The 21,597-nt window shown below is 33.0% G+C and overlaps 1 protein-coding gene and 1 pseudogene across 1 annotated transcript; one reads left to right on the forward strand and one right to left on the reverse strand.

Annotated features, from left to right (window-relative positions):
• The first annotated feature begins 662 nt into the window (after positions 1-662).
• LOC122596323 (sugar transport protein 12-like) lies at positions 663-2,711 on the forward strand. Its single transcript, XM_043768879.1, has 4 exons — positions 663-1,118; positions 1,300-1,932; positions 2,066-2,334; positions 2,474-2,711. The coding sequence occupies exons 1-4, from the start codon at positions 663-665 to the stop codon at positions 2,709-2,711; spliced, it is 1,596 nt and encodes a 531-aa protein (XP_043624814.1).
• Positions 2,712-13,024: 10,313 nt separating this feature from the next.
• Positions 13,025-14,539, reverse strand: LOC122585569 (annotated as a pseudogene).
• Between the last annotated feature and the right edge of the window lie 7,058 nt (positions 14,540-21,597).

A 21,597-nucleotide genomic window follows, 5' to 3' on the forward strand; every position in this document is an offset into this window, starting at 1 on the left:
TTTTATTTTCTTTTAAAAACTCTAATAATATATACATGGTAATCATTTCAATAATTAATTTTGCCATAATAGAATTTTAAATTATTCGCAAATATTATGCGGGTTAATAAGTTAATTATAAGGTATATTATTTCGAGGTTATGAGTACCGTTGGACTGCTGCAACTTCAATGACGAAGATACGTTTTTATAAAACTTTTATCAATATGCCCGGGTTGAACTCGGGTTAATAAGCTAGTTAAATAAAAAATAATACGGAGTAATAACTTTTTAAAATAACTGATTTATATAGTCCAATAAATAAATAATATTGTATCAGACTACGAACAGTTTAGCAAATCCAACTCTCACAATTCGTTTACAACTAAATGTATATATAGATTGTATATATCGGATGAATACTACTGTAATAATATAACTAATTTCTTGTATATAATGTAAACAACGTTCTTTTATAGAAAAACAAAATAATCTAAACTTATAATATTGTATGAGACGATCGAATCCTAATACAAATGTAACATCTATATCTAGATAGCGTCCAATCCGGTTACGATTATCCACATTGTTTTAATTTCTCTATAAATACACTCTTTTTTTCCCCATAGTTTTCCTATTACAATTCAGTACGTACGTAGCTAGTTGAACAAATATTATTCGATAATGGCTGTTGGTGGTGCTATCGGCGGTAGCTCAAAGGCGTACCCTGGAGAGCTTACACGTAGCGTGGTCATAGCAAGTTTGGTGGCAGCTTGTGGCGGTTTGATCTTTGGTTACGACATTGGAATTTCAGGTGGTGTGACCTCCATGCCATCCTTTTTGGAACACTTCTTTCCAAGTGTTTACAAAAAGCAGCAGGACACCCAAGCTTCTAGCAATCAATATTGTAAGTTTAATAGTTGGACATTGACCATGTTCACCTCATCCTTATACTTGGCTGCTCTCTTCGCGGCATGGGCTGCATCATTCATAACCAAACGTTACGGACGGAAAATTTCCATGCTCATCGGTGGTGTTACTTTCTGTGCCGGGGCACTCTTGAACGCCTTTGCTCTGAATCTTCTCATGCTTATCTTTGGTCGCATTCTTCTTGGTATTGGTATCGGCTTTGCTAATCAGGTAACTAATTAATATATGTTCAGCTTATCATACATGTATCTGTTACTTTAAGTGTTACACTGTTTAGGATATATATGTTTATCTAATGTTTTTGTAAGGTTTTATTTAATTTCTTATGTATCTAAATCAAATTTTTGTTTCATAATATTGAATGCTTTCTTGTTTTTATATATATTTGTAGTCCGTGCCTCTATATCTGTCGGAGATAGCTCCATACAAGCATCGTGGTGCACTCAACATGCTATTTCAACTCTCAATCACCATTGGAATTTTGATTGCCAACTTGGTCAATTTTGGGTTTGCCAAAATCAACGGTGGATGGGGTTGGCGGTTGAGCTTGGGCGGCGCGATTGTTCCTGCGGTAGTGTTTATTGTTGGCTCCTTAACCCTATCCGATACACCAAACTCGCTTATCGAACGTGGAAACATCGTAGAAGCGAAAGCAAGATTACTAAAAATTCGTGGTGTTGACAATGTGGATGAAGAATTCAAAGATCTTGTTGCCGCTAGCGAAGAATCCAAAAAGATCGAACAACCATGGATAAATCTTTTTAAGGATAGAAAGTACAGGCCTCAAGTATGTTTTGCGTTTCTCATTCCGTTTTTCCAACAATTCACCGGGATGAACGTTTTCATGTTTTACGCTCCGGTTTTGTTTCAAACAATGGGTTTTGGAGCTAACGCGTCGTTATATTCCACTGTTATTACCGGAGGCGTTAACATGATAGCCACTTTGGTTTCAATTTATACCGTCGATAAAATGGGGAGAAGGTTTCTGTTTATTGAAGGTGGTATTCAAATGTTCATATGTCAGGTATATATCTTTTCTAAATTACATACTATACACACATATTTTGTTTCTCTATCTTTTATATATATATATATATACTTATGATGATAATGTAGATACTAATCGAATATTGGTTGATGACGTTAATATTTTGTAGATTGCGATTACAATTGCAATCGCATTGAAGTTTGGAGTAAGTGGAAACCCTGGGGAGCTTCAGATGTGGTATGCTATTCTCGTAGTTGTGTTCATCTGCATCTACATTATGGGGTTTGCGTGGTCTTGGGGTCCGTTAGGGTGGCTCGTGCCTAGTGAAATCTTCCCACTCGAGATTCGATCAACCGCACAAGCTATTAATGTTTCTGTCAACATGATATGCACGTTTTTCATTGCACAAATCTTCCTCCAAATGTTGTGCGCAATGAGGTATGTATAATATATACTCGCAATTTAACTAATCTGTAGTTTACATACTGTATTTTTTTTTTATATATTTTAGAATACAATTTTTGTAACCTTGTATCTATACATAGCTTACATTCTATATACATGTTTTTTTCTATAGGTTTGGACTCTTCATCTTCTTTATGTTTTTTGTGATCGTGATGACTATTTTCGTCTACTATTTTCTACCGGAGACGAAGGGAATTCCTATTGAAGAGATGGCTGGAATTTGGAGGGAACACTGGTATTGGAAAAGATTTGTTCCCGCTGATGATGGATCTAAGGATTTAAAGAAGAAGATTGAATTAGAAGAAATCGTAGTAAAGCAAAAGGAGGACGAAAACGAGAAAATCAACTAAAGTTATCAAATATTTATTTAGCTTCTTTTTATTTAGTTATTAGTTTCCTTAGGGCGATTTTTGGTTTTATGTTTTATTACAACGATCATGACATTATCTTTATTTCTGTTTGTGTTCTACGTACTTCTTACAACGCATGCCACATTCAAAAAATTTATTATATGCCTATGTTTTATCAGGTTAACAATATATATTGTTATCATTGGGGATTTGTGGTATGTTTTATCGTATGTGGCTTACTTTAATTAAACAATTTGTTTGATCATGATGATTCATATGGTTTGTTAGTTCTACAAACCTTTATTAGTGTACCAAGAATTGCAAAACAACACATGTCAATGACTTGGAGCAACCCAAGGTTATTATATATAGAATGCTAGAATAGTAGAGATTAAGTCTAAACTTTTGAAGTGTTCTTTATCAATCAACATTCTTCTAGTTCTATATTATCAAACAATCAGTTACATATGACTTATAGAGATCTACATTTCGAAACCTTGGGAAACTCTGCATGTATTTTGAGCACAACTTATTGTTCCATTTGTTACATTAGGAAACTGGGAATAATCAATAGCTGAAAATTGGGCAAATTGACTTTCACCTTGTAGAGTCATGTGAGTTATATAGGGGTGTTTGGATGTGTGTTTTTAGTAATAAACAGAGAATGTGGAAAAAAAACTGATTATGATCTGATAATGCACGGTCAAAACAATGAAATTTTGAGAAGATTTAAAAAAAAAACAATAATGAAATTTTGATTAGAATAAAGATTTTCATTAGTGACAATGTTATATCATTCTAGTTCTCAATCAAGTTTGTATGATTTGATCAACTAACTGGCCGGTCCATCTGGCATTCCTCTTCAATGAGTATGCATTGAAGAGTCAATTTGAAACAAGCATATATACGCAGGTTATCTTGATATTATAGATTTATATCGATCAGTTTCTGTAGCTATGACTAATAAATAGAACTGGCAAAATAGACAAAAGTGTTCATGGGTCATCCAAAGCCAGCCACTATATATCTTAGAACATATGTTTCAACACGAACCCAGTTTGAATTGTAACCCAACCCATCCCACCCAATAAGCTCTTTCTATTTGAAAAGAGTCTCTCAGAGGTCAAGGTACAATGCTCTGGGGCGCTGATCAGTACTCGCTAGTTTTTGATGACTTATAAAAAAAAGTGAATTGCGTGTGTAGCGTGGGGGAAGCTAAAGTTTTGTCCAAACTATTTGACTAGTTACATGCACTCGTAAGATGGGTTCAGAGTAGTTACAATGTTTTGATAATCTGACCGGTCCAACGAGAAACCGACTATATATGTGACCAATCCAGACAATAAAACTTGCAACGTCTGCATGAAGATTCATAAACAAAAATTTGCAGAAGTAGCACTACGAAACAAACACGTAGATCAAATGTCACATCTTCTTTATAGTTTAACTGCAAAGATGTGACATTTATTTCTCTTTTAAAAACAAAACTTGTTAACTTGTCACGCACACTTTACATATCTTGCAAATAAATTCAACGAGCCTTCTTAACTTTGAACTTATTAACCTCCAGAAATTCTGGGGCACCTCATGCATTTTCTGCAACATCACCAAAGAATACAATGCCATCAGTAGCGATAACTGTAAACCAACAATGCTATCAAAAAAGACGTTTTAAGAATCATATGTTAAAAATCATTACTTATAAGCTATGAGGAGCAGTAAAAAATACAACTTACAGAGCTGAAAATTACCTCAATGAAACTACGGATTGCACTTGTCTCTGATCCTTTTGGTTCCTTCAGGTAATTAAATGTATTATACCTACACCACGGTACAAATAATCCTGAATATCATCCAAAAAGAAAACAAAAAGGGAAAAAAAACACAATTTCAAGTTGTCACATATATACTTTGAAGTGGTATTTCCATCTAATAAGCAATATTTTGAACCATCGTCCATATGGGCATCATTAGATGCCGGATCAGCGGCTATAGCCAACGAACCTGGTGCTGGAGTAACAGGAGTAGGAGAACCCGCCCTCTTTGCTTACCCCCTTAGACCTTGTCCACTTGCCCCCAGATATAAATTAATTCCGCCAATATCCTACAAGGCAAAACATTGTCACACCCCGGCTAAAATACAAAACCATCACATGACTTGGTCAACAATACATTCTTGTGTTTCCAAGTTCAAAGTTTTTTTATAATTGCTACAAGAACACAAACAATACATATACCGAAGTGCATCTAAATAAATCAAATCTCGATTGTGCATAATGAAATCAGTTTTCATATTTAAAAGAAAAGGGTTGTTTCAGCAAAATTATGTTTTCACATCAAACAAGATGCTTTGTTCATCACACTTGTGATGCCAAACATATTGTGTAAATATGATACGCATTACAAACTTTATTATGGATGGTAAAAAAAAAAAAATGTTTTTATTATAACTATTATTATGAAACACTTCACAAATGATTTTTTTTTTCTTCTCACGAATCGGGTCCTTTTTTATTTGATCATTCTCTATCTACGGGCTACGGGTGTGAAGCTATGTGTACATGTAGATATTATATTATACGTGTATTACATATAATATCACTTTTTACACAATTCATATTATATGTGTATATGATTATATATTAAACAAAGTAAAATCATAATGTGTGTAAATAAGATCCAATTCTGCCATGAGCAATGTCGGGTAGAACCCCTACCAGAGGCTAAATTTTAAAAAATAGATACTGATACAGAGCATAAAATTAAATAAAAGATTATATGACTGCTTCGGGAGTAAACATATATACGGAGTAATAAATATAGATAGATAGATAGATAGATATAGAGCAAAAAAGTAATTAACAAATAAAAAAAAAGGAGGAGATCGAGAAACCTTGATCTCAATATTGGAGCGAGAATAAAGAAGGGGTCCAAACTCGGAATCTTTGTATATGTTTTTCCATTTACCGGTGTCATAACTTGCGACACCGGCAAGCAGGGCTGCTGCTTCTTTGGCTGTCCACTTTCACTTTGAATTTCCCATTACACCACGGACCACGCCGACGGTAGATATATTCCGTATTTATATATGGGTGTTTAGCTTTATATTTGATGGGTTATGGTTTTTGTAAAAGATACTCGTAGTTTTATTTATATTTTAAAGGAAAGATTATTTAGAAACCTTATTAACTTTTTTTAATTAAAATTAAAAAGATATTTTATAAATTTATTTACCGTTTCGTTAACCAAAAATTAATATTTCGAATCATTTTTTAAAATTATTTAATTTAAATAAATTTTGTTTCTCTCCAAACAAAATTGTTTTTTTTCGTCAGACACTTTTCATAATTATATACATGTAAATTTGTTCCATAACTACGTTTTCTTCTTCTATACATCATCCCATTACAAGTTTTTTACGCACAACCAAAGCATACTTAGCTATTCATTTAACAATTTAGGGAACTACTCCGTATATGATATCTACAATTATATAAAGGGTTTATTCCATAAAAAAGGGTATATCGTTAGTTTTTGACAGACGTAGCTCGTTAAGTGTCACGTCACCCATACCACGTCATCAGTTTTGATAGATGTACCTAAGGTTAATCAATGGTTTTGTAACCTTATGAGGATGGATTTATGCAAATTTAATGACAATGAACTCAATATAGGTCACTCGTGTTTGTGAAGCTTGTTAACTTGTGTTTGGTGTATCGTTGTGCTCGTCATCAAGTAAGATACACTACTTTGACACGCTGAGGGTTCAACATAAACATGGTTTTCATATAATAACTTCCCTCATAATAACTTGTTTGCTTATGAGTATTCGGGGTTATACGGGAGGTGATATGGGCTATGTACATGACTATTGAGGCCTGAAATGCAGTCCCTATGATATGAAATGTTATGCAATGATACGACATGTAATGATATGCTATGAAATGTTATGCAATGATATGAGATGTGATGATATGAAATGAAATGCTATGAAATGTGATTTATGATGATGATATGTGAAATGTGCATGATTACATGGCTTGTTCATCTAGTTCACTAGACTTATTAAGTTGCCATTGACACGTGCACGTGTAAGAGCCCAAACGTAAAAGATGTATATGTGATGATTGTTTAGGTTGTGTAAACACCTAAACTATATGTGATGTGAAATTGAGCTCGTAAATTTGATGTGAAAGTGTTAAGCTTAACTCGTACTTGCCCTAGCCCGGTTAAGTGCGTTGATGTGGTTGCTCGGGTGGCTCCTTGCAACGAGGTACAACATGAAGAGTAATACGGGAGGTCTTACCAGCCCCATTGTCCTTGAACATACGGATTACTCCTGGAATTGGCTTGCCATTCCTTAACGACATTGATGTATAGCCATAAGGTTGTTCATCTAGTCGGGTGTGACTTATGTCTCACTTATAATGATGTATATGTTATACGAGATGGGTGACTTATGTCACAACTATAAAGATGTTCAGATGTGATATGTGATGATGCAAAAGATGACTAGGCACATTTAGGATGACCCATCCTAATATGAAAGATGTTGATGCTATGATATGTATGTGAGACGATATGTTTGATGATATGTGCCTTAACGATTTAATATAACTTTTATATAATGTTTTAAATGGACAAACGTTTTATAAACTATGTGTTATCTTACTTAGCTAATTCGTTAGCTAACACTTGCTCTTTTAAATGTGTTGTGCCCTCAGGTCCAACAATAGTGAGCAGGTATATGTGAGAAGATGTGAGGCATGGGTAGATGATTTTGAAGCTGGCTATAGTTTACCCATAGTGGCTGCTCGCTTTAGACATTTGCTTTATGTTTAGATCATAATGACTTGTATTGATGATGTGCTCGGTTGTTTAATGTTGGGCAACCGATCGATTTCCATTTAGACTTATTTTGATGATATGGCTAGTAACACCATTTAATGAATAAACCAAACAGATTTTGCTGGTTTGGACTTTTAAAGTTTAATTCCGCTTTCTTTGACGCCGTTAGGCAAAAGTTTTTGGAAATCCTTATTTTTAAACGATGGGTGTTACAAAAAGCCTATAGCTCAAAACACAACGAAATTGATGATGGTTCATCTTTTGTCCCAGACATCCATAAGGATGATGAATAGAAAATCTTGCGCGTGTGGGGCACAAATATTACTGAGAATAGCCATTTGGCGAGGACTAGCGAGAACTCATAAACTAGGTTTTTGTCAATGACACCAAAGTAACACTTTGTCAAAGTTTTCATCATTTGGGGGGCAGGAGCGCTTGTGGTGACAGAGATCATGTCACCATTGCATCTAGAGTTGAAAACATCAAGAACATGCTGAAATGAAGAACCATGTGAGTTAATACCAGTCTTCATCAATAACTTAGCCTGTAGAGCACTTGTTTGCAAACGAGAAGCGAGGAAAGCAAACCAGATAATATCCCCCGCACAAAGGATGCCAAGACCACCAAATTTGATAGGGAGAGTGGCCAACCACCACTGCCAATCACCGAATCCCGGCCCTGAACAGGTAACCACCTTCTCCAAGGAGGCCCATAGCACCTCATCAAACCGAGCTTGGGACTCCAATAAATATAAAGGTGAGCATAGCCTGAAAGTGTAAGATAGTTTTGCAACCCCAGCACAGTTGCGTAAAAGAAGTAGCTTAGATTGGGGATTATTATTATTATTATTATTATTATTATTATTATTATTATTATTATTATTATTATTATTATTTTAAATAATAACTTTTATTGAAATTTCTAAAAAAAAATACAAGAATACTATTATTATTTATTATTATTATTATTATTATTATTATTATTATTTATTTTTGAATATTTAGAACTTTGGCAAGTAATTTAGACATGGTTTTTTTAAAAATGTTTTGATACGTTAGTCAATAGTAGTTAATATTTTTTGGTTGTAAAAGAAAAATGAATATAAACTGTTAAATACCTAAAGTTAAAGTTAGGATCACCTCTCACATTAATACAACACATTAATACAAGTTCCTTTATTTTATAGTACAGGTAACTTATTTTAGTTTTCACCTTACAGTGGATAAACACATGATTTTTTGTTCCTTTATTTCATCCATACATTATGTTTATTAATTTCTTATCATTGATAAGAAGAAAAAATGGAATCTCATTTATAATGTATCAGAAGATACATTGATGTGAGACAGGTTTTGACGTATGACGAAAGCACGTACAGAAAGTGAGTCATAAACAAAACTATAATTTCAAATTAGGATTTAAACTTGAAAAATGAGGTAAAACTAAGGGTGCATTCTTGAGTTTTAATTTTATGGGATAAGAAAGGGAATGGAGAGGAAAACTTAGGTTTTTGCATTCTTGAGTTTTTTGATTAAAAGAAAGAAAGTGATGGAAAGGAAAAGTGAGGGGTTTTAAAGCTTAAAACTTTCCTTCCAGATTTGGCATGATTTGGAATGATAAGTTATAAATTTATCAATATACCCTTCAAACCTTTATATGAACTATAATAACTATGGGGCTATAAATGTAATATTATATATTTTTATCCTTTCTTATCCTTCTCTTTTAACTCAAGAATGCCTTTAAATCTTTTTATTCACTTTCTTTTGTTTTAAAGGATAAAACTCAAGAATGCAATTTATAAATATAATTTTTTATCTTTTCTTCTCCTATCCAATTGAAACGACACAACTCGATTTAATAGAAAAATAAGGATTTTTTTTCTTGATATACCCACTATGCCGCAGTGGGTGGATGCAATCCCCACTGCGCCGCAGTGGAAGTAACATGCTCCCTGGATCCGAGAATCTCCACTGCGCCGCAATGGGTAAAATTACCCCCACTGCGCCGCAGTGGGCACCAGTTCAGCAACACAAAAAATCGTTAGATGCTTAATCAAACTTACAGACTACCAAAATCAAAACCAAACTTCATAATACAACATTTCTAAGTTCAAATAAGATTTCGACTCGGAAATAAGCAAGGTAAAAGTATCCGTTGACCAAACATTCATTTTACCACCAAATGGGTCAATTACCCGAGTTGACATCTTACAAATGACGATGTACAAAATTAGAAATTTCGGCATGACCCATTCGTAAAATCATCATCCAAACCTGTTACGGATTATGAGTTTCTCCAAAACACATTTAAACAAAATCAATACATTACAACTACAAAACGACCCATTTAAAATACCCAAAAACTCGAGTCCAACACTAGACATTGTAATAATTCTCCAAAAAGACATAACAAGAGTACAAAGAGCCGATAGTTCAAAGGGGTCACTATGGGTCCTATTACCAATTCCATTATCCGCATTTAACCAAAGCAACCCATATCCATTAAGCATCTTTAACTTCAATCTTTACAATACTTACTTTCTTTCGCATCCGGGACAACCTATAAAAAGGTAAACAACTAAAAAGTAAGCAAAGCTTAGTGAATAATCTTGCATACGTTTATACATACGAAGGAGGGCAAAGTGCAAGGACTTTCACATGTAACCTATGATACCGTCATGCCACATTTACATGCTCACCTTGCACACTATCAACACCTATATGGATCCATATAAGTCAAACAATCATATCTATCGGGATTCTTAGGCCCCGGAGGTTCTTAGGCCTCATATCACATCAACTATCGGGATTCATAGACCCCGGAGGTTCTTAGGTCTCATAAACAATGCCCCACATGGGTTTCACGCCAAATCAATTACCATGCTTGGAACATTCACATCTCATGGTAATTGACCCAACGTAAACATAAAGGTATGCAAGAGTACTCACCTTCTCCGCGACAACCAAAATCATAAATCAAGAAGACCGCATGAACACAAAACATGTATGCTTCAACCTAGCAGCAAATCACAACGCATATAGGATCATCAATCACATACTAGACCATCTAGCCATAATCACTAACATTTCAATACTCAACCCATCATTTACAATCTTATATTAATCTTGGGTTGTTTCACATAACATGTACCTCTTATATCATTTTCGATTGGCCAAGAGTTACTTTCGTATCAAAATTGTCATTAACATATTTGACCTAGCAGACTTCAAACAAGCATAACTCAAGTTCTATTTACTATTTTAACATGATTCCAGTGGCCAAATTTTCATGACACATACACCTACCTTTTATCTTTAGTGACCAATATGTGAATTGTCCTTCAAAGGTGACTTATGGTCGTTTTAAAAATCAAAACTGCTGCTGTTAAACAGCTTTGACCCTACTGCCTTCAAATGACCATAACTTGAGTTCGACACCATATATTGACCTCATTCCAGTGGCCACTTTTTCTTAACACAATTAGGTACATTTTATATTCAGTGACCAAGATATGAATTAACTTGCAAGAATGTGTTTTACCCGTTTTAACAACAGACATCAGAATCATTTTTGCTGAAAGATCAGCATTGCGCCACTGGATTCAAAAATTCATATCTAGAGTTCTACTTCGTCTTTTTAACTCATTCCAGTGGGAAAATTTACTTAACATAATAACCTACATTTTCTTTTTAGGACTCAACAAGTGAAAATGCTGTCATGAAGGTGTTAACAAAATCTATCATGCAACCCAACTAAAAACCCCTAAATTGGTTAAATTAAAGAACCCTAACTTGTATTATATAAATTAACTCATTTTTATGAAAAACCCCCAAATTTCCAATTCAATTTTATAGCAAGAACCCTAATTTTTTAAAGGAAATCAAGAATTAGGTTAAATTAAAATTCATTACCTTCAAGATTAGGAATTGGAATTTAGAATGAAATCACAATTGTCTTCTTCTTTCTTCTTCCTAATTTCAGCCCCATCACTACACTTAACCCTCACTTTTCAATTTCTTAGATGAAGGAAGATTATTATTATAATCAAGCTTTGAAGAATTTCTTGAATTACTTAGAGAATTAGAATTAAGGTAAAGATGGAATGAAGAAAAGACGAATAATGAAAAGGGTTGGTGGTGGAATTGTGATTCAACAAAAAAAAAAAAAGTGTCTGGCAACTTTTCTAAGTGCCACGACCCAAATGAGTTTTTGTGGGTATTTTACCCGCTATCCGCTAAAGTTCGAACTAAAACAATCTCATATTCAAAAATAAAATACTACGAAACTATTTTAATGTCAAAACTATAATAGAGGTTAATTTTCATTGGCTTAATAATTTAGGATGTTACACCAATCTTCTCTTTTCTTTTCCTTTAATAAAAACTCGAGAAAAAGGCAATACGTATAAATGTTAACGGTAAATGGTAGATCATCTTGTATTGCAAAGATACAAAATTGCTGACAAACCAAAATAACTGAGCATATGTTGTATAAAATTCATGGTAAATGAACTTATTTGTTCCGAGTCAGATTCATCATAAATATAAAGTTCACCCGAGTCATGAAAAACTATCTTCATTCAATTTACAGGATCACCATTCTTCCTAACTCCTAAGGGTGGAGGGAGTACCCCTCGGTTAGGACTTGGGTTCTGTGAAGTCGATTGGCTACACCATTTCCGGCCGTCGGGTATCATTCGGGTAAGAGAAATCGGGTTGAAATTGAGTTGGGAAGCCGAGGGTTGGTTGGAAAAGTGACTGTTGAAAAGTTGTATCCCTTCACCCCAACTATATTTTGTTCTTTTTTTTTTCCTCTGCCTGATATGGGATTCTTTTTGCAGTAGATCTAATGGAGAAGAGAACCGCTTTCATTTATACATGTCTGGTCCCTGCATTTTTGTATATATATATATTTTTTTGTTTTTCAATTATCCATGTTTAGTCCTTACATATATCAATTTTCTATTATATAACATAATTTTAAAGTTTTGAAAATTTAAAGATAAAATAAAGTATTATTAGTTTTGTTTTAGTATTGTTTAAATATCTTTCTTATATAAGTTAGTATTTATTTTTATATAGTTAAATTATTGATGTAATAAAAAAAGAAAAAAGAAAATGAATTTGAGTAAGTTTAATGAATTGGGTATGTATTTTCAGTGATTTGGATAAGAATTGAGTTGAATTGAGTAGTTGTGAATTGGAAGGTTTTGATTGGATGAAGAGTTGAGTATATTAACCAAATAGTTGACCACTCCTTCCATCCTAACTCCTAAGTGCAATAGCTTCCTTGTAAGTTTTGCAAGGTATCAATCTTTTACTCACCGTTCACCATCTTTTAATAATCAAAACTGAAACAATTACATATATGATATATGCTGCTTGAAAAAGTAGAATAATCAAAATTAGGATTTAGGAATAGAATAGCAAGAAAGATAAGTAACATAATAAAAGACAGCCAAGTAGCCAACATAACTTAAGAGCATATATTATATATTTTGATGGAAAACCAAAATGCAAAATCTTGAATTCACTACAATCACAAGTTCGGATCTACTGTAGTTAAGTTTTGACCAAAAAGCCTTGTAATTGCAACTTCATCTCCATGCATTGCTTGTGTGCTCCAAAAAGTCACTTGTTCTAAGCTCCACAGTTTCAAAAGTTTTCATTATCTTTGCCGTTGATACATGTAGAGCTAAAAACTTCAATCTTAATGATCCAGCAAAAGTAGCGTTTCCATGTAGGAACCCGCATAGCATGTACCACATCGTCCATAAATCCCAGTAGGGCTGATTCGTTCAGAGTCAGGGTCATACACATAAAGTTCATCCGCTCCAATAAACTCATCTTCTATTCCAATTATGGGATCGCCATTGTGCCTAAACGAAAGCACTGTAGATACAGCTTCTTCGGGCCTACTAATGGTGTACATCTTTGTAAAAGAGCTTGAAACACCATCTTCCATGATCCACACATGATAAACTCGTTTCTCAACACTATAATTATATCCAACCACAGCAAGAGAATTCCATATCTTAGATATAGACAAATCAATGTCAGCATCCTTTGTCACATTATTAGGAAGGTATACTTCCATAAACTCTTCCCTTACCATATTAAATAACACAATCAAATCACTTTTCATAGGAATACCGTTGACGTATTTCCTATCCTGAGCTAGCCAAAATATAATATAATCTATAACTACATGGTGATCATCGGTGAATGCAACTGATAAACGAGGCAAACATTCCGACAAGGTTCTCCATTCCCCTGTGCTTAAACTAAAAACCTCAACTTGCTTAGGTATGGAACTTATAGTTTTCAAACCCAACACATTAACAACGGTTTGAATCTTGACGAGCTTAGGGACTGACCCCAAAACCGATGACAGTTTTATACCGTTTATTATTTAACACATTAGGCACTTGAATAGTAACAGATTTTCTTATAGAAGGGTTCCACATAACAGCTATATTTTTATCACTTTTGGCATCATCACTAAAAAAACAGAACAACCCTTTAGAGCTACCGAATATTTTGGGATCGATAAGTTGATTGACAGAATTGGGAATGGTAAGGGGAAACTTGTGTTGGGCTAAAAAATCATTACCATCAGTATTTCTATTATCATCATCAGAAGCATCTACGATAGATACATATTTGGTATTTGTACGATGAATGGGATCATTGTACCTTACGAGCATATGATGACGTGGCCGGGGGTGGTCGATGTGGTAACCAGCGATAAACTCGGGGCTGTCAATGAAAGACTTCCATGGTTTTGAAACGGATCGAAATTGAAGCAATGATTTCACATCTGAAACCTTTTTTATGATTTCCGCTTGGATTTCAAAAGGTGGAATATTGTCTGACATTTTTTGGTTTTTTGGAAATGGTAAATTTTTTTAGGAGGGTTTATAAACTTTGATTTAATTTAGGGTTTTAAAAGGGGGAAAATGGTGATGTACAACTGACTTACTGAATACTGAAGCATGGATATGAATGCTGAGCTTTAATATATGATGTGGCCATGTGGTAGTCCAAATATAATTGGTCAGGTTTTTAAGTGTTCCATTAATGGGCCGGTTAGAATTGTGTCATTTGTGTGAAAGTGATCGAAAACAAACATATTAAGCTTTACTTTCTCAATAATTAAAATATAACTAGTTTTTGTGTTCGGACGTTGCTTCGGGACACATAACAATACATAAACTATGATGAAATTTTGTTAACAAAAGTTAGAAATCCAAAAGTTATAGCGAAAGTAGAAAAGAAAAAATATAAAAAGTAACGAAAACAAAACTTTCGTGCGAAAAGTTAAAAAATAAAAGTTTAAAAACTAAATAAAATAAAACTTTCATGCCAAGTAAAAAGGTTAAAAGTTTCGTGGCAGAAATGTGAAACAAAATTAAAAAATATGAAAGTTCAAAAACTAAATAAAATAAAACTTTCATGCCAAAAACAAAAGGGTTAAAAGTTTCGTGACAGTAATGTGAAACAATTCAAGTTTCCTTGTACCGCTAGTGCTAGTTAGAGTTTTTAACGAAAACAAAACTTTCGTGCTAAAAGTAAAAAAATTTGAAAGTTATGTGGTGAAAACTCAAAATTATGTACAATAATTAAATAAAATGAAGTTTTCGTGACAAAAGTTAAATAACTAAAAGTTATGTGGTAAAAATTGTTGACAAAAGTTAAAGAACAAAAGTTATGTGGTGAAAAGTAAGATAATATAACTTTTGTGGAAAAAGTTAAAAAAATAAAAGTATAAAAAGTAAATAAAACAAAACTTTCTTGCAAAAATAAAAGTAATGAAAGTAATGTGACAAAAAGTAAAATGACAAAAACGTTATTAGATTTATGTGATAAAAAGTAAAGAGAATGAAATTTTCATGGTAAAAGTTATAAAAAAAAAGAGAGATTAAAAACTAAATAAAATAAAACTTTCATGCCTAAAATAAAAAGGTTAAAAGTTTTGTGACAGAAATGTGAAACAATCAAAGTTGTGATATAAGTTAAAAGATAAGAAAGTTTAAATACTAAATATAAAATAAAAAACTTTAATGCCAAAAGTAAAAATATTAAAAGTTTTGTGGCAGTAATATAAAACAATCCAAGTTTCCTTGTACCATTAGTGCTCGTTAGAGTTTATAACCAAAACAAAACTTTCGAGCTAAAAGTTAAAAAATTAAAATCTATGTGATGAAAACTCAAAGTTATGTACAAAAATTAAATAAATAAAGTTTTTGTGACAAAAAAAAAAAAAAAAAAAAAAAAAACTAAAAGTTATGTGGTAAAAATTGTTGACAAAAGTTAAAAAACAAAAGTTATGTTGTAAAAAGTAAGATAATAAAACTTTCGTGAAAAAAAATTAAAAAAATAAAAGTATAAAAGGTAAATAAAACACAACTTTGTGAAAAATGTAAAAGAAACAAAAGTGATGTGACAAAAAGTAAAATGGTAAAAACTTTAGTAAATTTATTTGATAAAAAGTAAAGAGAATAAAATTTTCGTGATAAAAAGTAAAAAGAATGAAATTTTCGTGGTAAAATTTTCGTGATAAATTTAATAGATTCGTCAAAATTTAAAACACCTAAGTTATACATGACGTTTATAAGGTAATGTAGTTAATCAAGTTTAATTTAATCACATAGTATAAACCTTCTTTTGTATGTAACTGGGAATATATAAATGTAGTATTATATTATTTTCAATATAACTGAAATATTATTTAAGTTAAAAAGCAATCAAACTTAAAATAATGATGTAAAACAAAACCATGTGTTCAATAGTTTTATTAGATGGTACATATATAGTAAAATGAGATAAAGGAATAATTTTGGAAACACAAAAGATGAGTTTTGTTAGTTAAAGTCCTCTGTACTCATCAACAAATTATAATATTGGATTTAGATGAACTTTTATTACACCTAATCAATTAAGCTACAAATAAGCGACGGATTTCATAATCTTTAATGAAACCAATTGTAGTAATGAGATAACCTGGTGAATGAGTTGGGTCTTTCATGAGAAGACCAAAATTATCTTGTAAATTCTAAGTGCACCTTGAAAGATGAGCAAAGTTCAACTAATTAAATCGATAGATTACATTAAAGACAACCAATCCGACATGTGGGTGAGGATCTTGGAGAGATATTGTAACCCTAGGCTACAATAGTTTTATGTTATCATTCGATCATCCATCTGAAATTGAAATAACTGCAAGATTACCTAAAGTAGCATGGCGACCCTCCCAGTGTTGAGCATTCGGGTATTCCTTTATACATGAGAAGTAATACGGGTGCTCTCCGCAACGACTGAATGAAACACCTTCTTCCAAGTGAGTAATAGTTTAACCAGTCTAATCTCGTTTCAGTATAGAAATCAAAATCCTACTTACTATCAAACATCATATTCAGCAAAACAAAAAGAAATCTTTTACTAAATGTTGTCATAATCTTAATCTAATTAGGTGCATTTACTACTCGATTGATGATAAGGTTAACGGTTTAATGCCTTTTTACCTTTTTAAACAAGTCATCTTGTTCCAGTAAAGATTTAAACACTAACCATGGTTAGTGTTTAAATCCTATCTCGAACAGTAACCGAATGGCTTGAAGAGGCAAAAAGGCACTCGACCATTCATCTTATGAGCAACCTGGTAGAAAATGCACCTAATAAGATTAAGACTATGACAATGTTGGATAAAAGAGTTCTTTCCGTTTTACTCAAAATGATGTTGGATATCGAGGAAGGTTTTGATTCCTATACTTAAACGAGATTAGACTGTTTAGAAATTATTTACTTGGCAAAAGATGTTTACCTCGATTCATAACCATTGCGGAGAGCATCCCTATTACTAGTGAGCTCATCAAGGAATAATGGAATACTTAGCACTGGGTGAATCACCATGCTAATCTAGCAGATATTTCAATTTCAGATCGATGCTCGAATGATGGCATAAAAGTATTGTGGCTTTGGGTTATAATGTATCTCCAAGATCATTATCAAATGTATGATTGCTGCGGTCAATGTAATTTATCATTTAGTCGAACGTTGCTCATCTTTCAAGGTGCAATGAGGATTTACAAGATGTTGTTGATCCTCTCATGAAAGATCCAACTATAATATATAATAATAAATGAATCATGCTCTAATATTGATTTGATGAAAAGACTCTTGTTGTTGATAATATTAGTATTTTTGGTTTGGAAGTTGAGGTTGATAACAACCCAAAAATTGATTCGGTGGTAGTTAATGTTGAGATTGTCTTAACATCTTGTAAGTTAATCCAAAAACGGAAATATGAGAGGTGACGGTTGAGTTGTTTGAAGATTGTGATGATGAATCAGCTGAACAAAATGAGTTAAAAGATTGGTTGTTCATGTTTGAGAAGTTGAAAATTGTTAGGATAAATTTATGTAATGTATACATATAAATAAATAAAAAGTTTAGTTGTTAGAAAATAAATGTTGGTGAAGAATTAATCATTGGGTTGTTAAAAAATAAATATTGAGTGGTTGTAAATAAATGTTATGTTGGTAAAAAATGAATATTTTGAAGAATTAATTGTTAAGCTGTTGAAAAATAAATACAGAGTGGTTGAAAAATTAATGTTGGGTCGGTGAAATATAGATATAGAGTGGTTGGAAAATAAATTTTAGGTTGGTGTAAATGTGATCTTTATCAAAGTAGTGTACTTGTTTTACCTTAATAATTCTTTTACCTTAACCAGACATTCTCTCTCTATGTATATACACTCTATTTTTTTTTATACTTTTATTTACTTCAAAACTTTACAAATACAATACCATTTAAACCATTTTATTCGCATTCATCTAACCACTTTAAATGTCATTTGAACATTGTAAATAAATTGGTTAAAATGGTATAAAGTTGTTAGGTCCTTGTGAATAAAATGGTTAAAATTGTAAGAGTTTTGAGATAAATAAATTTTTATTTTTTAAATATATATATCTAAATCTATATCCGTAATACCTTATAATGTAAGCTAGACCATTCATTTTAAGCAATTAAGAACTTAATAAGACTATATCGTCCTCCTTTTTTTACATCTTCTATATATTACATATATACTTAACTAGACTAAAATATTCCTAAAATATTTATATTACACTTATTGAAATTTTTTACAAGGTACATCTCTCAATACTTAAAATAACTAACCTATTTCATTAAATCAATTAATTTCACATTAATAACGCATCTTTAACCTAACGATGCCACCGTCACCAGCGTCACCCATCGTCGTCACCTCCACCACTGACCACTACCGCCGCGTTGCACGGACACACTTCTAGTATACACTTTACACATTAGACCAAGGGTAAAAATTAAAACCCTGGTTTAAAACAATCACGACAAGTTTAAATGGAGAATGTTTGCAAAAGAAAAATAAAATTTATAAAAGGAGATTGAGGTACACTTGACACCATTACATAAAAACCAAAATGTAATATAGTTGCAGTTTGATCTTTATGTCATAGAATATGGCCATCATAGCGTTTATGTGTAGGAGCTAATTAAGAATCAAACCAATGAAGGATTCCATGAGCAACGCGCTTTTGTGAATGTAAAACCTTAGGCATAACAATACGAACTGATCGATCTTCTAATTGAAGGATTCCAAAGAATGACCACCATAGTCCAATCATCATCGTCGTTATTGTCATCGTCACCATCACCATCTTCGTCATCATCAGCATCACCACAGTCATTGTTAACATCACCATCGTCGTCATCATCATATTCTTGTCCATAATAAGTTAATAACACAACAAATCCGTGAGAAGAACCAAGAAAGGATCTAATAAGATATAGTCCGGAAAGAGCAGGTGGGGGAGTAAGGCAATACTGGTCTTGGGGAAAACTATCGTTATCCACAACTGAAACATATTTTTGTTCAGATTTATAATCCCCGTGATGTATGAGAAGATGACGTTGTCTTTGATCAGTGTCGTGATGATCAGCAATGAACTTTGGGCTGTCGATAAGAGACTTCCATGCTTTTGAGATTGATCTGAATCGAATCAATGATCTCAGTTCATTAACCCTTTTCAAGATTTCCGCCTGTACATCAAATGCTAAGTGAACCCCCGTCGACATTATGATTTTTGATGTTAGGGATTTTGTATTCGTTTGAGGGTATTTAATTTAGGGTTTTTTAACTTAACGGACAGATCTCAAGTTTATTCACATACATATCGATCCTTTTATTGGCTTAGCTCAATTAAATTTAAGTGGTGGACCGTGTGTCTACACGCGGCCCAGGTTTATCATGGGTTAATAGCCCAGCTATAAATTAGGTAGACCCAGGTCAAATATAAGGGAGCAAGATTATACCTAAAATTTATCGTATTAAGTTTTTCCCCTTGTTAGGTAGTTAGGTATTAAGTGAGAGGCTTATAACATGGACTTGATTAAAACAACATAATCTAAACTTTCCGTTAGAGTAACTTAGGTCATCAAAAAATGTCCATGTCAACAGATACACGTGTCAAAGTGACTATTTCCGGCAATAAATGAAAGTTCATTGCTAATCTTTGAACCTAAAATGACGGGCTCAGTGACAATACGGGTTTGACCGCAACAACCATCGCATCTCCTGAATATACAGTGCAAACCTAACAAGCTCTTAACGAGCCTAAGGCGGCGATGATTGTGCTAGAGTGGGATAGATATGTTTCCCATGTTCTCCAGGAGGATGAGTAAGTAAGTAAGCAAGCAAGCGTGGCTCACTTGTGTTATGTAAAGACACAGTGAGGTGAATCTAGTTTACTTTCAAGTTTCTGATGTGAGGCGTGTGATATTTGAATGTAAATCGTTCACTTGTTTTGCTGTGAAGTGAATATGTATGTGAAGAGTATACTTGTCATTTGACATGAAGGTACTTTATTAATTTCTTCTTGTGTGTTGTATGTATGAGAGAAAGAAAGCTCAAGTATAGTGAAGTAACATGTTACTGATGTGAGGTGAATAATTAAATATGAAAGTGAATGTAATTCACTTTTTATGTGTTATCGACGGAAGTGAATCCATACGTGTGTCCTCCCTTATGTTGTGTACTTGTAGTATGCAGTATGAAGTGCATACCTTTCACTTGATATATGTGCGGTATCTATTAAATAAGTGGGTATCTATTAAATAATAGCTGTAATATAACACATATCATGAGTCAAGAGGGGTGTTTTGTCATGCCCAAGCTTGTTAACACGTATGAAACCACATACTTGATTAGCTGAAAAGCAAAACTTTTAAAGGTCACTGTTATTTTTGTAAATTGGTCGAAAGGTGTTTTCTATTTTCCACAATTATTCATATAATTATACCATAAAATACTCCTTCGTAAGGCGTAAACTATTACCAGAAGGTTGTATGCATTGAAAAAAGTACTTTAGGCAACTTTTTTGGCCCGTTTAACCAACTTGTACCATTTTCCTTTTTAGTTGAATTTTGTAGTTTACTTATTCAAGATGTCGGGGATATAGCCCGAATAACCATTCATAACAAAATGTGCAGGATTTGCCCATCGGTAATACTTGGCTTCAGCAGGGAGGTACTATAATCTTGAAAAGTTATTCATCGTTTGTAACAGTTGCTAAGATCTTGACAACCTTTGCATCTGCAGCTTTGTTTATAATCCGTATGCTAGTTTTCTATTAACTGCAACAGCCATGTGAAGAAGTTTATCCTTGCAAATTACCCTTTCAAACTTAACCTGTACCTTTTGCCTCATACATGACTTAAAGAAGAATAAAATGGGGAAACAGAGTTAGAGTCAGTTCCTGGCAGTCATAACTCATAAGCATCAACAGTCAATAAATTTATTAAATAACTAAAGCTCTTTTTTTTCTTAAACTTAATCCCATTAGCTTGGTAGTTTCAACTAAATGGGACAAATTCCTACATATTGCCGCAGGGGGGAACGAGAAGGTGCAGATGTTCAATGATTTATATGGTTACAATCCTTAAAAGACTGTCCTAAGTAGTATACATGTTCTTATTCTGTCAACGTC

This window comes from Erigeron canadensis, chromosome 1 (genome assembly GCF_010389155.1).
Source record: "Erigeron canadensis isolate Cc75 chromosome 1, C_canadensis_v1, whole genome shotgun sequence".
NCBI classification, from domain to species: Eukaryota; Viridiplantae; Streptophyta; class Magnoliopsida; order Asterales; family Asteraceae; genus Erigeron; species Erigeron canadensis.